General features: G+C 35.0%; 2 protein-coding genes across 3 annotated transcripts; one reads left to right on the top strand and one right to left on the bottom strand.

The window, feature by feature from the left end:
* Positions 1-729: 729 nt before the first annotated feature.
* LOC127097802 (pentatricopeptide repeat-containing protein At1g02370, mitochondrial) lies at positions 730-2,772 on the bottom strand. Its single transcript, XM_051036287.1, has 2 exons — positions 2,383-2,772; positions 730-2,214 (listed from the first exon to the last, which is right to left on the bottom strand). Exons 1-2 carry the CDS (start codon positions 2,641-2,643, stop codon positions 1,030-1,032), a joined length of 1,446 nt encoding a protein of 481 aa, XP_050892244.1. The 5' UTR covers positions 2,644-2,772; the 3' UTR covers positions 730-1,029.
* A 9,928-nt stretch (positions 2,773-12,700) lies between these two features.
* Positions 12,701-15,047, top strand: LOC127097803 (beta-carotene isomerase D27, chloroplastic). 2 transcript variants are annotated; one of them, XM_051036288.1, is made up of 8 exons: positions 12,701-12,971; positions 13,059-13,145; positions 13,292-13,396; positions 13,722-13,821; positions 13,939-14,030; positions 14,127-14,207; positions 14,506-14,574; positions 14,662-15,047. In XM_051036288.1, exons 1-8 carry the CDS (start codon positions 12,858-12,860, stop codon positions 14,797-14,799), a joined length of 786 nt encoding a protein of 261 aa, XP_050892245.1. In that variant the 5' UTR covers positions 12,701-12,857; the 3' UTR covers positions 14,800-15,047. The 2 variants fall into 2 exon arrangements, with proteins under 2 accessions (XP_050892245.1, XP_050892246.1); XM_051036289.1 differs by having other exon boundaries at positions 14,667-15,047.
* The last annotated feature ends 1,101 nt before the right edge of the window (positions 15,048-16,148 follow it).

Here is a 16,148-nt window from a genome sequence, read left to right on the forward strand (position 1 = left end):
AATTAGAGAAAAAGAGGTCTAATAAATAGTATTCAATACTTTTTGTCAACTGATATAAATCAGATTAACCTATGCATTATGGTTGTCAAAATATTGATTTTGATACACTATTAGTATGAAATATGTATATCTTTCTATTAGAAGATATCAGATAGAGTGCCACACATTTTCAATTTAGAGAGAGGCTTGTTGAGCTGCTATGTCCTCTATTTATGTTGTACTAACTCATTTTTTACACTTGTACACAGTCTGGCTAAACAACTAAATTATTATTGAAAAATGCAATAATGTTATTATAATATAGTATATTTTTATTAAATTAATCTTATTAAAGTATTGAAAATAATATATAGAATAATAATTACAGTATATAATTGAAAAAAATTATATTGAATAGTGAGAATTATAATCATTTTAAAATAATTTTTATTTGTTAAAACCACAGTCAGTTTAAAATTAAAATGGAGGGAAATTCTTTTGTTGACGGAAAAGAGAAAATCAGTTCAGGGTTGATGTTATGATGTCGGCATTGAGAGTAAACTGTTTTGTATCACCTTCTAACGGAAACCTCCCTCAAGGGTTGCTTTACTCTCTTTTTTGTTAATAATAATCATTACATACTCTCACAATTAGAGACTAATTTCTTCTAGCACATCTAAATATTGTCTCTTTTTTACTTTAGCTAGCTTAACTGTAAAGGAATCTAAAAATATAGCCCAAGATGAACACTTCCAGAAATTGTGACATTGCGAGTGAGTTTTCATCGTCAATTGTGAAGTACAAATTTGAGCAAATAGTGTATAAGAAATAAGTTGTCAAATAACAAGACTCCTAGCCACTTTTAACGCCTAACCCTATTGAGTTGTTCAATTCTGAAAGGATCTGACAAACCATTACTTATTTTATTGAAACACAATCAATTCTCATTGTCAAATCATCACGCTTGAAGCTAACTAGGCCTGCATGCTTCTGGACAGAAATTTTGTGCAGCCGGAATGAGCCTTCTCATATTGAATATCCCCTTCTAAGTCACAAGTTTTCGTTGTTGACATAAGAATCTTCCTTCAATACCGGCTCGATTTCAGGAGATGACTCTGATGCAGTAATGCAGGTTTTAATACAGGATTCATCAAAATTGTGACTTCTGAGAATCTTGCTTAACTCATCAACACCATCAAGATCTGTTTCTTCTTCATAATACTTCAGAAAAGCCCTCACAACTTGTGGCGAAGGACGATATTTATCATTGGTGACATCTGAAAGCGCCGCCTCTAAGTGGCTCATAGCACCATCCAATTGACGTTTCTCCAACAAAGACGTCATGAACATTTCACGAATCCTAAAGAAAGGTCCTTTGCACCTCCTAAGAGCCTCCTCAAAGATTAACGCAGCTTCTTCATCCATGTTCTGACTCAAGTAAGCATACACTGCAACACCAGCCAACCTTGAATCATAATTCACATGCTTAGATTCCCACTCCTTAAAGCATTTTATTATCCCCTCCGTATCATTAAGCCTTTTAAGCGTAGAAAGCATAATAAGATAGCTCCGATTTGTCACCGGCGAGACCATTTTCAGCGACCTCCACACTCTATAAACCTCTGTAACATTACCAGTCCCACCATAAAGACCCAACAAGCAATGGTAAGCTTCACGTTGCCGCGGCTTCACTATCTCTTCCATCTTCTTAAGCATCAACTCCGCTTTCTCAAATTGTCCAGCTTTTACATAGATAGCAGCAACGTTACTATAAGTCTTCCAATCAATTTTCTCTTCGTCTTCCCTTTTCATCTCCTCGTAAACCCTCTCAACCCCATCAAGATCATTCAACGCAGCGCAGCTATTCATCCAAACAACATACGTAAATCCAGTCATACTAATCTTCCTCTGCTTCATATGATTAACCAGCAGAGGAACTTTCGCAGGTTGACCTAGCCTCATATACAAAGCCATCAAATTTGTGAAAGACAAACTAGTTACATAACCTAATTCATCCATCTTCGCAAAATGCGACAATGCCTTGTCTAGCATTAGTTCCTTGCAGTAACAGTTCAGAAGAGAACCATATGTATACTTGTTCTTCGCCGGAGGCGGAAGACTGTTAAAGTAATTCTCAGCTTCAACCAACCCTTTCACTTTGGACACAAGATCTAAATGCACTGCATAGTTATCCCATGAAAAATTGATTTTCCTCATTATCATCCATTCCATTATCTGTAGCATTCAAAAAATCAATTTTTTTTTTATATAAAAGCACTAACAAATGAAAAATTATTTTTTTTTACATAGAATTGAAATTACTTTTGCACTATCTATGGATTGTGATGATAAATCTTGATATGAATCGAAATTTAGAGGGAAAATGATGAAAAATTGTGATACCTCGAATGCGTGATGAATTCTACGATACTTTCGAAGCTCTTGGACGCATTTATCGAGTTCTCCTTTCCCTACGGCTTTGCCTTCCATGATATACTGGTTCAACGTCTGCGATACGGTCCCTCCGGTCTTTTCTAGCTCCGATAGTCTTTGGTAAAGATTGTACTTCTTATTGGGAAGCTCAGCTACCGTAGACACTGGAGACGCCGTACATAGTCGCCGGAGAAGGCTTCCTCCGCCGGGAATTAGACGGCCGTAGTTCATCCTCGTTTCTCTGATCGAGCCTCTTGTGGTGCTTTTAGCTATTCGTTATTTGTTGGAGGGGTATGTTAGGGTTTATCAAAGGCCAAAATATTATGTTAGGGTTTATAGAATTGCACTTTGGACAAATGTTAATTTAATTGAAAGAGAGAGAGAGAATATTTAAAAAGAGTAATGATATATTATTTATTAACACAACATTGACACATGGAAGTGAGAATTTGGTCTTAATGGGTGGATTTGAGCGTAGACGAAGGATTGTCGTTAAATGATTTAATGCAAATTTTGCATGATGTGAATCATATTGATTTTGTTAAGGATTGTTTTGTGTGGTGGAGGGATAAAAATGACTACTCGATTAAAGTTCGTTACAAGACGATCTTAGAAGTTGCAGTTGTGGTGTCTTGTTTCGATCCCTTTAAGATCTTAGTTAGTTTATGGAAATCTAAAGTTTCGAGTAAAGTTCATATTTGTAGGTGACGTCTTCTTCTTAATAATTTTCCCACGAGGATAGAGTTGGCTAAGCGTGGTATTATCAAAGGTGTGCACAATGTGGTTTGTCCTTTATGCTTTTTGGAAAAAGAGGATGTTGAGCATTTGTTTGGCTCATGTCCTTTTTCTAATCTCATTTGGTCCAAATTTTGTGTGTGGATTAGAGTGGGTGATGTATTTCATACGGGTTCTTTGTTGGATAGGCTCAATGGTCTTAATTCTGTAATTTCTTGTTGGTTTTTTGTCTAGTTTTTTATTGGTCTATTTGGTCTTGTAGGAACGCAGTCCTTTTTAAAGGAAACATCCTTAGGAACTTGGCTACTATGAGTATGATTAAGATTCTATCTTAGGAGTGGTTCAATGCCTTCTCTAGAAAAGGTAGGAACATATTTTGGTCGGATTGGAGTAATAACCCTAGGGCGTGTTTGGAGTAGGTGGCAGCCATCGTTTCTTAGTTGGGGTTTATCGTTGGAAGATTTCGTTTTTTCTCTGTTTCCTTTGTTTTCTTTGGTTGTAAGAGGACGAACACCACTTGTGCCTCTTTTTAATTCCATATTTTCTTGCTTATAAAAACAACAACATTGGTGACACCATATTAGACATTGTGATATTTATAAAATATTTTACATGTTGTAAAGAAATCGAAACTATATAAATTAGTAAAACTCGTTACATTACGGGGATATAGATGATTCCTCATATATTCTTTATCTTTTGCCTCAATACATGCCTTGTTAGTTTTGTAATCCATAAGTCTTGTGATTTCGTTGCTTATTTAACGAGTTGTGTTTCTTTATTATGTATTTTCAAATTGGTTTAACAGTTGTGAGTAACATCCTACTTGGTGTATATTCATATTTTTTTCACTTTTATTATTTAATTGTCGAGTCGGGAAGTAAGGTGTTCTACCCTGCAGCTTTGGTGTTCAATGTGTAAATGTATCTACTGCTTCAGATATTTGTCGAGCCTTTAGGTTAGGACAATCTCTTGTTGTGTGGCATTTCTCCTTGCAAGGATAGCATTTCCACGATCCTATTTTGCATTTTCCAAAATGTAACTTATTACAATTGTTGCACTACTGGGGTGACACTGATCCAACACTCTGCACTTAGTTCCCTTTGGATGACGATCCTCTTGGTTTCAAATGCTTAACAACTCTACTAAAATTTATCCAAAACGGGATGGCTTGCTCTCTTTCAGTATAAACCTTCTTCAAACTATTCACGACAATGTAGCATTGCCTTTATAGTTATGCATAAGTACCGAACTCCCGTTGGGATACGGTATGCTCAATTCTCCTCTAAGACCGAACAAAAATTAGTTTATCTTCCATTTTCCATCTGGTGCATAGGCAGCTTGTCTAGAGTAAGCAACCATGTCTTTAAACCTTTCAGCATACTCTGCTACATACATACTACCATGACGAAGTTTCTAAAACTCGAACTCCTTCTACGGTCTAAAGATGCTCGGGAAATAATTATCTAGGAATACTTCCTTAAAGTGTTCCCAATCCTTTAGTATTTCTAGAATCACCATGCGGTTTGTGGCACTAGCCCACTACATAGCTTCTAGGCCCTTCATCATATGTGAGGCAAAAATAACTTTGTCTTCTTCGGTGCATTGTACCACTTGAAATACTCTTTCTATCTCAGAAAGCCAATCATGAGCTAAAACTGGATCAAGGCCATCCTATAATTCAAGAGGGTTCATTCGGTAGAACTCCCAAAAAATTCCTCTTACAACATCTTCTGGAGTGAGTTGAGGTTGCGCTTGGCTTTGCATATGCTGCATCATTTGCACCATGAGTTCTTGTTGTTATTGCTACATTTGCAATTGAAATTGTTGTTGTTGGTGCATAAACTGAGTATACCGATCCTCCTGACCTCCAACATGCTAACCAAATTCAGCACCTTGGGTAGGAGTGTCTCTAGGCCTTCTACTTCCTTGTGGTCGCTCATCCATGATTCTAACTATCATGCATATAGGATTAAGATGATCAGTCCCAATACCATACACTATAACATTAAGAATCATGTTGGCAAAACACACATATGAGGTAGGAATCAATTACTAATGATGATTCAAGGTTGGGTCGAGAATCAACATGCTCTGATACCAATTGTAACACCTCGTATAATATACATCTAGAAAATACATTATACGAAATATTAATCAGTACTGATATAACACAAGTTCCTAAAGACATCATAATATACATGCCTATAACGTAAGATACAAAGCATGGCACATGACATACAATAATGCCTAAATAAAAACTAAGCTATATGTATAATATCTTCATTGTATATAATCCACAGTGAAAGATCACGATAACGAAAGTCTTCGAAACATCATCGGACAACCTTGTCCTTGTTTATAACCTCCAAAGAACTATCTGAGAAATAACAACAATAGTGGAGTGAGATAATAATCTCAGTGAGTTCCCCTATCCTATGGGTCCACTCAGCTCTAAAGGGATCTCTCGTCAGTTCTTGACTTACGACTTTCATCTTTGTCTTACTTGTGTACACTTACACAATAGAACGAGGACTTAATGTCTAAGGAAATTACGCTTCACATAGAAATATACAACATGAGTTCACACAACTCAACGAATCACTAGTTGGGAAAGTAAACTATAACACAAGGGTGATTATCCCAAACCGATCACAAAGATCTACTAATCCATCAGTCAGATATGGTCAAGGGTATACTAGACCTCCACTCCATTGCACTGACACGCTAACCACCAGATATGGCCAACGACAATACCCAGACTCCACCGTGTAGAATACACTATCTACCAGATATGGCCACCGGTACTCCTAGCCTCCACTATGTGGTAATACTCAATCTATCAGATATGGCCAACGATATTCCTAGCCTCCACTAAATGGATACACAATCCATTAGATATGGTCAACAGTACTCCTAGCCTCTACTAAATGGAATACACTAAAGCCCTTTCCACCATATATGACTAATAATAGTCCTAGCCTCCACTGAAGGGATACATAATCCATCATATATTTCCAATGACACTCCTAGCCTCCAATGAATGGAATACGCTTAACAGGGTTACAATCACAGGTCTCACTGATTCCTCCTTCCCAGTTACCACTCTATATAAGTCTTGAACTCGGGACAAGCACGAATATGGGTATCTCCGAATACACGATTTGTCTCACAATTCTATGTGATTATATCATAACCACAATATAATATCACAAGTTCCATATAAGCTCGTTGAATGGCATCTATGAAATTTTTCCCTATCTATGCCTCTGGCATTCTCGCGGATTGGACGACTCAACTCTAGCGATTACTCGCTCATGGATACATGCATATACACCTCTTACATTCGAGTATCTTAATCTATGTTATTTACCATAACCTAAGTTATCTTTCTAATTCCTTTCACCTAGTTATAACTCTAGGTTTTAGTCTCGCTCATCATTATAGGTTTTAATCCATTATTATTCATTCAATGCAAACATATTGTAACATAAGCCATAAGACACACATAACCACATAAAGTTATAATCCATTCACCAAGAGAAAATATGAAAATAAGTATCATCCAACATCACCATTCGATAGAGCTTTAAACAAGATTTTTAATACTTCGAGTCTCGTATCAATCAGAATCACGATTCCCGTTTTATGGTGGAAACAATGAACCAAAACATTTTCTGCAAAATAGGACATTCTCGCCTGGAGAGACTCAGGGAGCCTCCCAGCAAGTCCTTTCTCTGTGAGCCTCAATCAAACTCCCAGCAAGATCAAACATAATGTCTCCTTTCACAAAATTCTACTACCTCGCTTGACGAGGCCTGATGAGCCTCTAGCGAGACCTCTCGCCTGGCGAGCATGACATAACTTCTCTTCCCAATAATATGAACTCCCTCTTGGGGAGACATCCATTCGCCTGGAGAGGATGATAAATCAGAACCAGTGAAGAAATGCAGCAAGAAGGGAAAAGAAACATCAATAACAACATATAGCACTTAGTACACCAAGGTATCATCAAGTAACATCATGATTCATCACACACAAGAACAAACAAGAAGTATAACATGTATGAACACCCAAATTAATAACATATAATATGTTTCACTCAAACCCTAATTCTCAATTCATGCATTTTCCCCATCAAAGCCAAATCTATCTAGGAACCCACCTTTGATAGATGAATATTTATATGATTTGGTGGTGATGATGTTGACTATTCTTCTTCTTCCAAGCTCTCTTCTTCCTTCTCCTCTTATTCTCTTTCTCTTCTCTTCTTTTCTTCTTTCCTCTTTCTCTTCTTTAATTTTTTCCTCTTTCTCTTTTATACCCACCTTTTTATTTCTCACTTACTACAAATATTAAGTGGTTGGTAAGAGAGAGGAAAATATCTTAAAGTAAGATATTTATCTTCTCGAGGATAATTGACCATTCATTTATGTTACCAAAATAAGGTTGATTAAATTGAGTAAGAATTAAGATCAACTGAATTTATTAATTACTCTATTTGTCTCAACTGACAACAAATAACATATAGGAGCTTAATTCGTCCCAACTGACAAAGAACATGACATTTAAGAAGATATGAGATATTACACAACAACAAATAGAAAGGGTGAGAATACACTTAAATATTTAGATGTGCAAAACATAACAAGGGTAATAATATATATCAAAATCAACAACATACAACTACGACGCAATGGGAAATGTGACGAATATACCACATGTGTGTTGGTTTGACGTGTGACTGTGTCACTGAAACAGTTGAATAAATTAATTCTAGATTTCATTTCAAATCTTCCTCTTTTATAACCGTCATGTTGACTCTGATGACGATAAAAAGGCGCAATGTGAGTTACATTTGAAATATCTTGCTAAAAGCGGTGTACAACATTGTGAAGAGGTTACTGAGATGGGAAATGTAGGGGCATGTCGTTTCTTCTGATTATTTTCCTTGTTGCAAGACTTGTTGATATTTTTCCTATTCATAAACATTAATCTCCTTCTCTTTTTAGTCATTGAAGCATGGATTTCATTGTTATTAACATCAGTAGTATCCATTATTAAGGAAATTTGTGAATGGAAAATTTATGATGTTATTGTTGTAGTTTAATCTTTCTCAATTTCAGAAGCATGTCCAAATAAAAATGAAGATGAGTAAACAATATAAAATAATGCAATTGTTATAAAAGAAGATTAAAAGAAAGTTAATAAGATGTATATTACCATAGCACAACAACCAACACAATTTGTATATCTAGAAAGCACAATTTCAAAAGAAAAACATATTGTCATCCTAATATTGTAGAAAAACATGTTGAAATTTGTACGGTAAATACATGTAATTAAGAAATTCCGACCAATCGATAATAATAAGTGGATTTGTAAGACTTCCATTCTACTCAACCAAAAATTCATATATACGATCATAGATCTTCCACTGGATACTGAAATATTGACCTTGTCCATGCATAAATGATGGGTCAATTTTCGCATGTGGTTGTAAAAAGAATCTAAAAAGAATGATAGTGAGGAAGGAGATCCGCAATTCATTATACAAAAACAAAAATAAAGGATCAAAAATAGGGCAAAAATTTTAAGACAAGAAGTGTAGTTAGGAAAACATAGGAAGATGTTAATCTTACAACATTTGCAATAACAATTGTGGAAAAGGAACCTAACAATGGTCTGTCTCCAAGGAGTTCCCATAATGAATGGAGTTCCCATTTAATGTATCTCATATGTTTATTGTGGTGTTAGGTGTGAAGTAGTAACGTGAGTAGTAATATAATTTGAAGGAAATTAATAATAAGTGATATAAAAGCAATTAAGTATACAACTTTGTAATGAGAATGGGCCTGTCATTTTGGGTTTGAATTTTTTCATTTTATGTTAATAAGGCCCACATGAAAATAAGATTGTACTTTGTCACCACATTAGTGTATTGGAGTAAAAAGAAAATAATGAGATATTTAACAAGGTTCAATAGAGATAATTCAATTTTATAATAATTAAAGTGGTCATTCCATATCCTACATTACATAACCATAATTTGTAGAAAACTTAATTATTGTGAATGGTTGTTCACAGTGGTATAATTAAAGTTGACCTAAAATAAAACAAAATAAACGGAAACAATGTTGTAGCTAAATGACTATTTTTTCTCTAATTTGATGATTTCGTTTAGCTTGGTTGAGCACAGTTCTCCATTAGATAAGTCCTTCAAGATTGTTGATTCATTTGAATTGTCAGGAGCAAGTCTTTTTACACTTGCGGTTGGTGTCACGGTTCTGGGTTGTGCTTAAATGTTATTTTTAGGTCCTGGAACAAAGTTGGTTGGAATTAGATAAAAGAAATGCAAGTGCGATTATTAGCCCGTTTTTATGAAATTTATATCTTGTAAAATTACTGTGTCAACTTCCTAATCATCAACAACATTTTCCTCGTCAACGCTTTCCTTATTCTACAAAACACAGTATATTACAATTTAAGACAATGCCATAAAGTTGTTGAATACTTGAAGTAAGAAAAATGACAAATATATTATTGTTGATCTACCTGCAAGACTTGTGGTGTGATAGCAGACTGAGAAATAGTCTTTTATTTATAAAAAGAAGAAAACATATTCATCAGTAGGATCATGATATAAATTTGAAATAGTTATTAGAACAACTACCTTATCACACTCATATAAACTTTCAATTTGTTTGATTAAGTGTTCAACTTGAAGGATTGAGACAACAAAAGAACTACCCTAGCATGGTCACCACTTGACTTTAAATGCCATTTTCAAATCCAACAATGAGTCCAATGCTAAAGGAAATTCAAGTGGATCATAAAATTTGGCCTTAATAACTAAATACAATAAAGCCAAATATATAAGTAGAACAAAAAAAATAATAGGACAAACTGGTTAGTAACATATGAAGGACAAACTGGTTTTATAATCTGAATCATTGTGTTGCGTAGTTGAGCAGCAAATACTCCTAAAATATGTACACATTCTCGGTCCCAAAAGACAAAGTTAGAATGACATCCAGACTAAACAACTTCAATTTCAATTTTAAACCTTCAATTTAAACGTAAATGTTAGATGTATAATGTATAGTAAAAGTTAAGTGTTCCAATGTGAAAGGTAGGAAAAATCAACCTCCATATTTCAACTTCAGTGGCATGCCCATATGTGTATATAAAGAGTGAATTTTCCCCCTTAGCAACCTTTGGGCATTGACAATGTTCTTTAGAATACCATTCGTATTGTGAAGTTCTGAGTTTGTCAGTGGTGGCGACCGTATTACAGAATGTAATCTAAAAAGTAGCATAAAATGAGAATTTGATTATAAAGAAATAAGATTGATACACATCAGGTAGTTTTATAATGAGAAACTGAGGAAATTGGATAGCCTTTGCCAGGAATTTGTCATAAGGAGTGAGTTGAGATATCGAAGAGTTATGTAACCAAACATGGGACTGTATGCTCATAATTTGGCCCGAAGTTTCTACCAAATAGTCCTTAGGAATTATAAACCATGAATCAAGAAGGAATTAGATATGACTAAAAGTATATAACATTTCAAATCATAATGGTGTATATATATATATTATATATATATATATATATATATATATATATATATATATATATATTATATATTATATATATATATATATATATATATATATATATATCGACGATCTGAGGTAAATCCTCATTGATATGCATTTTGGTAACATCGTAAGTGTTTGAAATAGAAAGTGGATACTTACCTGCAAAAATAAAATATCATTAAGTTGTGTACGATAATTATAAATTAACATGGTTATGGATGTCAAAACATTAAGGAAAGGAAAATGGATCCCATCATCATATATGTAACAACCTTCTTCCTTGATATTGGCGTACTACAATATAATAATAGTTGGCAAAGAAGCATCTATCTGTTTTTGTTTGTAAGTGAAGAATTGCTACGACTCCCATAGGGTATAGTTGATGGTGTTGTTTCTATGTGTCGAGAAACGGAGACAAAAAACACTGTCATTCAAACAAAAGTAAGAAAGAGAACCAAAATTAATGTTAAGTTGTTACATAACATACCCTAAATCTTTCAAGACCAAATTAACATGCGTTTTCTTACTCCCCAAATGTGATCGTGTGTATCCTATTTCGTCAACCAACCTTATTACATATGTATTTATATTTGAAACAATGATTAGAATGCATATGCCAAAGTGATCCATGGATCTGAAAGAATGAGACCTAAAAAGTACACATATAAGGAGATTTTTCTTCCATTTGCCTAAAATCATCTTAGGAAAAGAGATGAAGTTAATAACTTTGTCAGAGATTTCATGTTTGTTGTTGTCTCCTACAGTTGTTCCACCAATCAATTTCAACAAATATTTATGATCAGTCACATTGAACATTAAATCATTCAGTTGAACTTGGAAGTTTGTAATGATGCAAGTCTTGTTAAACGATAAAACTGAATCAAATGCTTGCTTAAACATTATCGAAACAATAACATGAATATCAATACCTTGTAAATGGTAAACCCTAAAAATTAGTTGATGCGAAAACCTAAACCAGAAATTACCAGATGCAACCTCACGTATTGACAGGTGTAACATAAACCACTAATAACCTTGATGGTAAACTATAAACCATAAAAAATGTGAACCATAAACTCGACATCAATTGTAAAAACATCTATCATAAAAATCACAAACCAGTAAAAACCAAAACGAAATAGAATACAAGGAAAAAACCATTAAAAACCATGACTTTCAGACGGAAAAATGGAAAAATCCAGAAAACACGAAACATACACAATCCTAAAAATGAATGAAACATAAATAGGTAAAAGGAAAGAAAGACAACCATAAAAATGAAACAGACATCGAAAGGTAAAACCAAACTAACAGGGACAACACCAATTCACATATTTGTCTATAACAATAAGCTCAAAATGGTCTTTTGTATAAGAAATAACCTTCCATTTGTGGTGGACTTTGACAACAATCTTCCAAAGTTCTTTACGACCATTAATGTCCTTGATCATCTCAAAAGTTCTTGGCATGTTGAAGAAAAATTGGACGAAAATGATGAGATATGGGGTTTGAAAGCAAAGTTGATAGAAGGAAGAGATCCGTGAGAGCATAGATATGATGCATTTGCAAAAGGAAGAGAAATGGAAGGAAATGTGCAATAGGCGACAATAGAAAGACATAATGCTGCGACATTGTTTAATTGAAAAATGAAAAATGAAAAATAAAAATTTATTAAAAGAGGAAAAGATTCAACTGTATTTTGAAAAAAAATAAGTATACTGAAATACCAATTTAGGATATTATAATAAAAAATAATAAATTTAGTAGATCCAATGCAAATTGTTCGGTTTATTTGAAACCATACGGTACAATTGGTTGATAAATAATTACTTTAGATTGTTTTTCCCCTTAAAAAGAACATGTGGCAGGAAAGGGTAGGAAGGTAGTTTCTAACATTTTTTTTCTTTCTTATATGATAGATTAAAACTAAAAACAATCACCACCCCAATTCTCCTAAAGTACAGTTTTAAAATAAAATGTTAAAATAATATCTCTCTTTATCTTTCACTTGAAAATTGAAATAACCAGTAACCGGTAACCTTACCGAATGCATAGAGTTAAAGTGAACCGTTGTTAGTCAGTTTAGTTGTTACTGTTGGGAAGAAATGAAGGCGTTAGGTATTACTGTTGGTGGTCTCCCAAACCTTTATTCCACTGGAATTCGTAACCGTCGATTGTCTGTTTCATTCGCTTCTACTTCGCCATCAGGCCCCAAAACTGTTGGTATTTTCTGATTTTCTTTTTCTTATTCTTGCTGCTAGTTAATTAGTATGAAAAGTTTGCTTCAATTGTGTGGATTGAATCAGGTGGGAGTTACCGCTCCGAAGATCGAATACAAGCCCGGAGTCTTGGATAATTTGTTCCTCAATTTGTTCCGCAACAAATTGGTACAGGTAACCAAACCCTCCAGTTTCTCCTCATCAACACTGTTTGTTTTCTCTAGTTTTTGATGGCATAGCTGCATTATTTATTTATTTATTGTTATCACTATTTTGGATGTTTTGGAAAATATATGGATATTGGTTAATGTGGTGGCTAGGAGGTAGGATGGGACTCGAAGAAACCCGGATATGATGGACTAATTGAAGTTGCAAACCGTTTAATGATGAAAGGCACTACAAATTCCCATACCATAGAAGCTACGGTAATTTCTTCTTTGACAATATCTATCTGAGTCGTCTTGAGTTTTTGGAGGCTCTGTGTAGGCTTTCCACATAGGCTCTAATTAACCACGTTTTAATCGTGACATAGGCTGCCTTGTATGCTCTCAAAGACGGCCTGATCTCTATAACATACCTTGACATTTCTCTTCCCAAGTGTTTATCACAAATAAAAAGCATGGTTTCAAAATGTTTATGTTCAAACTATTTTCCTCCTTAGTTTAACAACATATATTGCTTGGTAAAATCTTTGTGATTTATAGTTTCATGATTTCAAGAGAATTAGATAGCTCTGAGGTGTTGTGACAGGTACGAATTTTGAGGTCTCTATTTCCTCCGTTTCTTTTGGAGCTCTATAAATTGCTCATAGCTCCTCTAGGAGGAGGCAAAGTTGCTGCTGTAATGGTTGGTGAGTTTGATAATTTTACATCTCATTTTTCAATTCTTCAAGATGATGTTCCCCTGAATGTAACAAGCTAGTGAGAAACTCTTTTGGAGATATCCTAAAAATATTTATGTTTTGAAGCAAGGGTTACTGCACTTACATGCCAATGGCTCATGGGACCCTGCAAAGTCAATTCTGTAGACCTACCAGATGGAACCTCCTGCAATAGCGGGGTGATCACTTATACCTTTCGCCGTGTTTGATCTGTATGACTAAATAGTAACATCATTGTATTCTTGAGAGTGATGTATATTCATAAAATGTTTTAGGTGTATGTTGAAAGATGCAAGTATCTAGAGGAAAGCAAGTGTGTTGGTATATGCATTAACACTTGTAAGTTTCCGACACAGGTTAGTGATTCTTCAAATTCCTATCATTTTCTTCTCATGTTATCTTTTTAATCTTAATAGCCAGCCGGTTTTCAAGGGAAGGTACTAGAGTTCCATTGTGTAACTGTATTCCAGCCAATGATTGTTTCAGTCAGAATTTGAACTCGGATTCTTCTGAACAATTCGTCATTAACTAAATCTCATTAATCACTTGTGACCGATCTTAGTTTTCATGTTAGTATAAGAGTTGAAAATATTGTGCCAGCTTTAAAGCTATTGCATTTATGGATGATTGGTTCTGACTCTATTTTCAATTTAGACCTTCTTCAAGGATCATATGGGAGTTCCTTTACTAATGGAGCCCAACTTTGCTGATTACAGCTGTCAGGTAATATCGAGTAATCTCTTCGAGAGTCTAAATTTGTTCGATGAAGTTGCTACGGTTACTATTTTCTTTGACGTTTTCAAATTGCAGTTCAGATTTGGAGTGCTTCCCCCACTACCTGAAGATGACGCGGTCGTGAAGGAGCCTTGCTTGGAAGCATGCCCAATTGCTTCCCAACGAAGAATGGCTGCCAAAAACATAGGTGCCATTGCTTGCCCAAAGACATGAACATATTTTTCTTAGGCATAGAGCTTTGAGAGTATTGATATACACTTTCCATTACATCCTGCACATTTTTAGCCCCAACTTGTGGTTGGAGATGGAGCTGAATGCACGAGCTTTCATCATAAAGATAATTCTGTTTTGGCTAAGGTCATATTTGAAATTATCAATGTAACTCATCTGTGTAATTAGATAGCTAAATTAACTTTGGACTTATATATTTTTATGAATTATGAATGTTTTTTCTGAATGTATACATTGATAGCATCAGAATTGCTTTGTACTATCAAACAGGGAGCGGGAATCTATGTCATAGTCAATGAGTCAACACTCGCTCATTGGAAATGGCAACCGGAGCTAGACAGATTTGACATGCTCTTGGCAAGCATTAGAGAGGAATATACACATTGACCACATAAACAAGCTTGGCTTACTAGCCCACATTAACCAGGACCAAATAAAAACCCGAGGTTGTCTTAGTGGTGAAGACATGGCATTGAGAGAGTGTGTTTTTCTAAAGATTTAAGATTTGAATTCTATTAGGTGCAAACAATTTATGTATTAGGTCAAATCCATACCCATAAGTGGACAATAAAATTGGAGGAATTTCTTAATGCACTCTATATGTTTCTTAGCCACCATGCGAAAATACTTAAATACTCAAGATTTCGAAGATGCGTCTCCGGACGCATCCAAGTATCAGTTAATGTTAAAATATTTTGGAGATGCATCTTCGAACATATTTGGGAGATGCATCTCTAGAATGTTTTGGAGCTTAAATCACACCAGAACCTTTCTCTTTCCTTATTTATGAAATTCTCAAAAACACTTCAAACTCTCAAATTTTTTCTCATCAATAAGTCCAAAAACAAACAACCAAGCTCAAGGGAACTTCAATCAACATCTGGGGCTCATGCATCAATGCGGCAGGAGAATAGTTAGGTTTTAGAGGCTCATGTTCCCTCTGTCCATGCTGAGACATCTACTTTAGGGGCCCATGCTTCTCCATCTTCTTATTCCCATAGGAGACTGGTTTCACCTACGGACGCATTACTTCCTCCACCCTCACGCAGGCGCCAGGTTTCATCTATTCAGGCGCTAGAGGTACCTGATTCACCGGTGGTATCGGAGGTACCTGATTCACCTATTCTGCAGGACCGTGATCCACTGGAGTTTATCAACCACGGGCAAAAGATTACTGACTTGCCTTAACTAAACGAGGATTGATTTCAGGTAGCTTTGTCCATATCTGGGATGAAAGAGTTGTGCATGATCGGTTATACTACGGTCAACCACGAGATGATTAATGCATTCATGGAAAGATGACACTCAGAGACCTCGTCATTTCACCTTTC

The sequence above is a fragment of the Lathyrus oleraceus genome, chromosome 6 (assembly GCF_024323335.1).
Source record: "Lathyrus oleraceus cultivar Zhongwan6 chromosome 6, CAAS_Psat_ZW6_1.0, whole genome shotgun sequence".
NCBI lineage: Eukaryota > Viridiplantae > Streptophyta > Magnoliopsida > Fabales > Fabaceae > Lathyrus > Lathyrus oleraceus.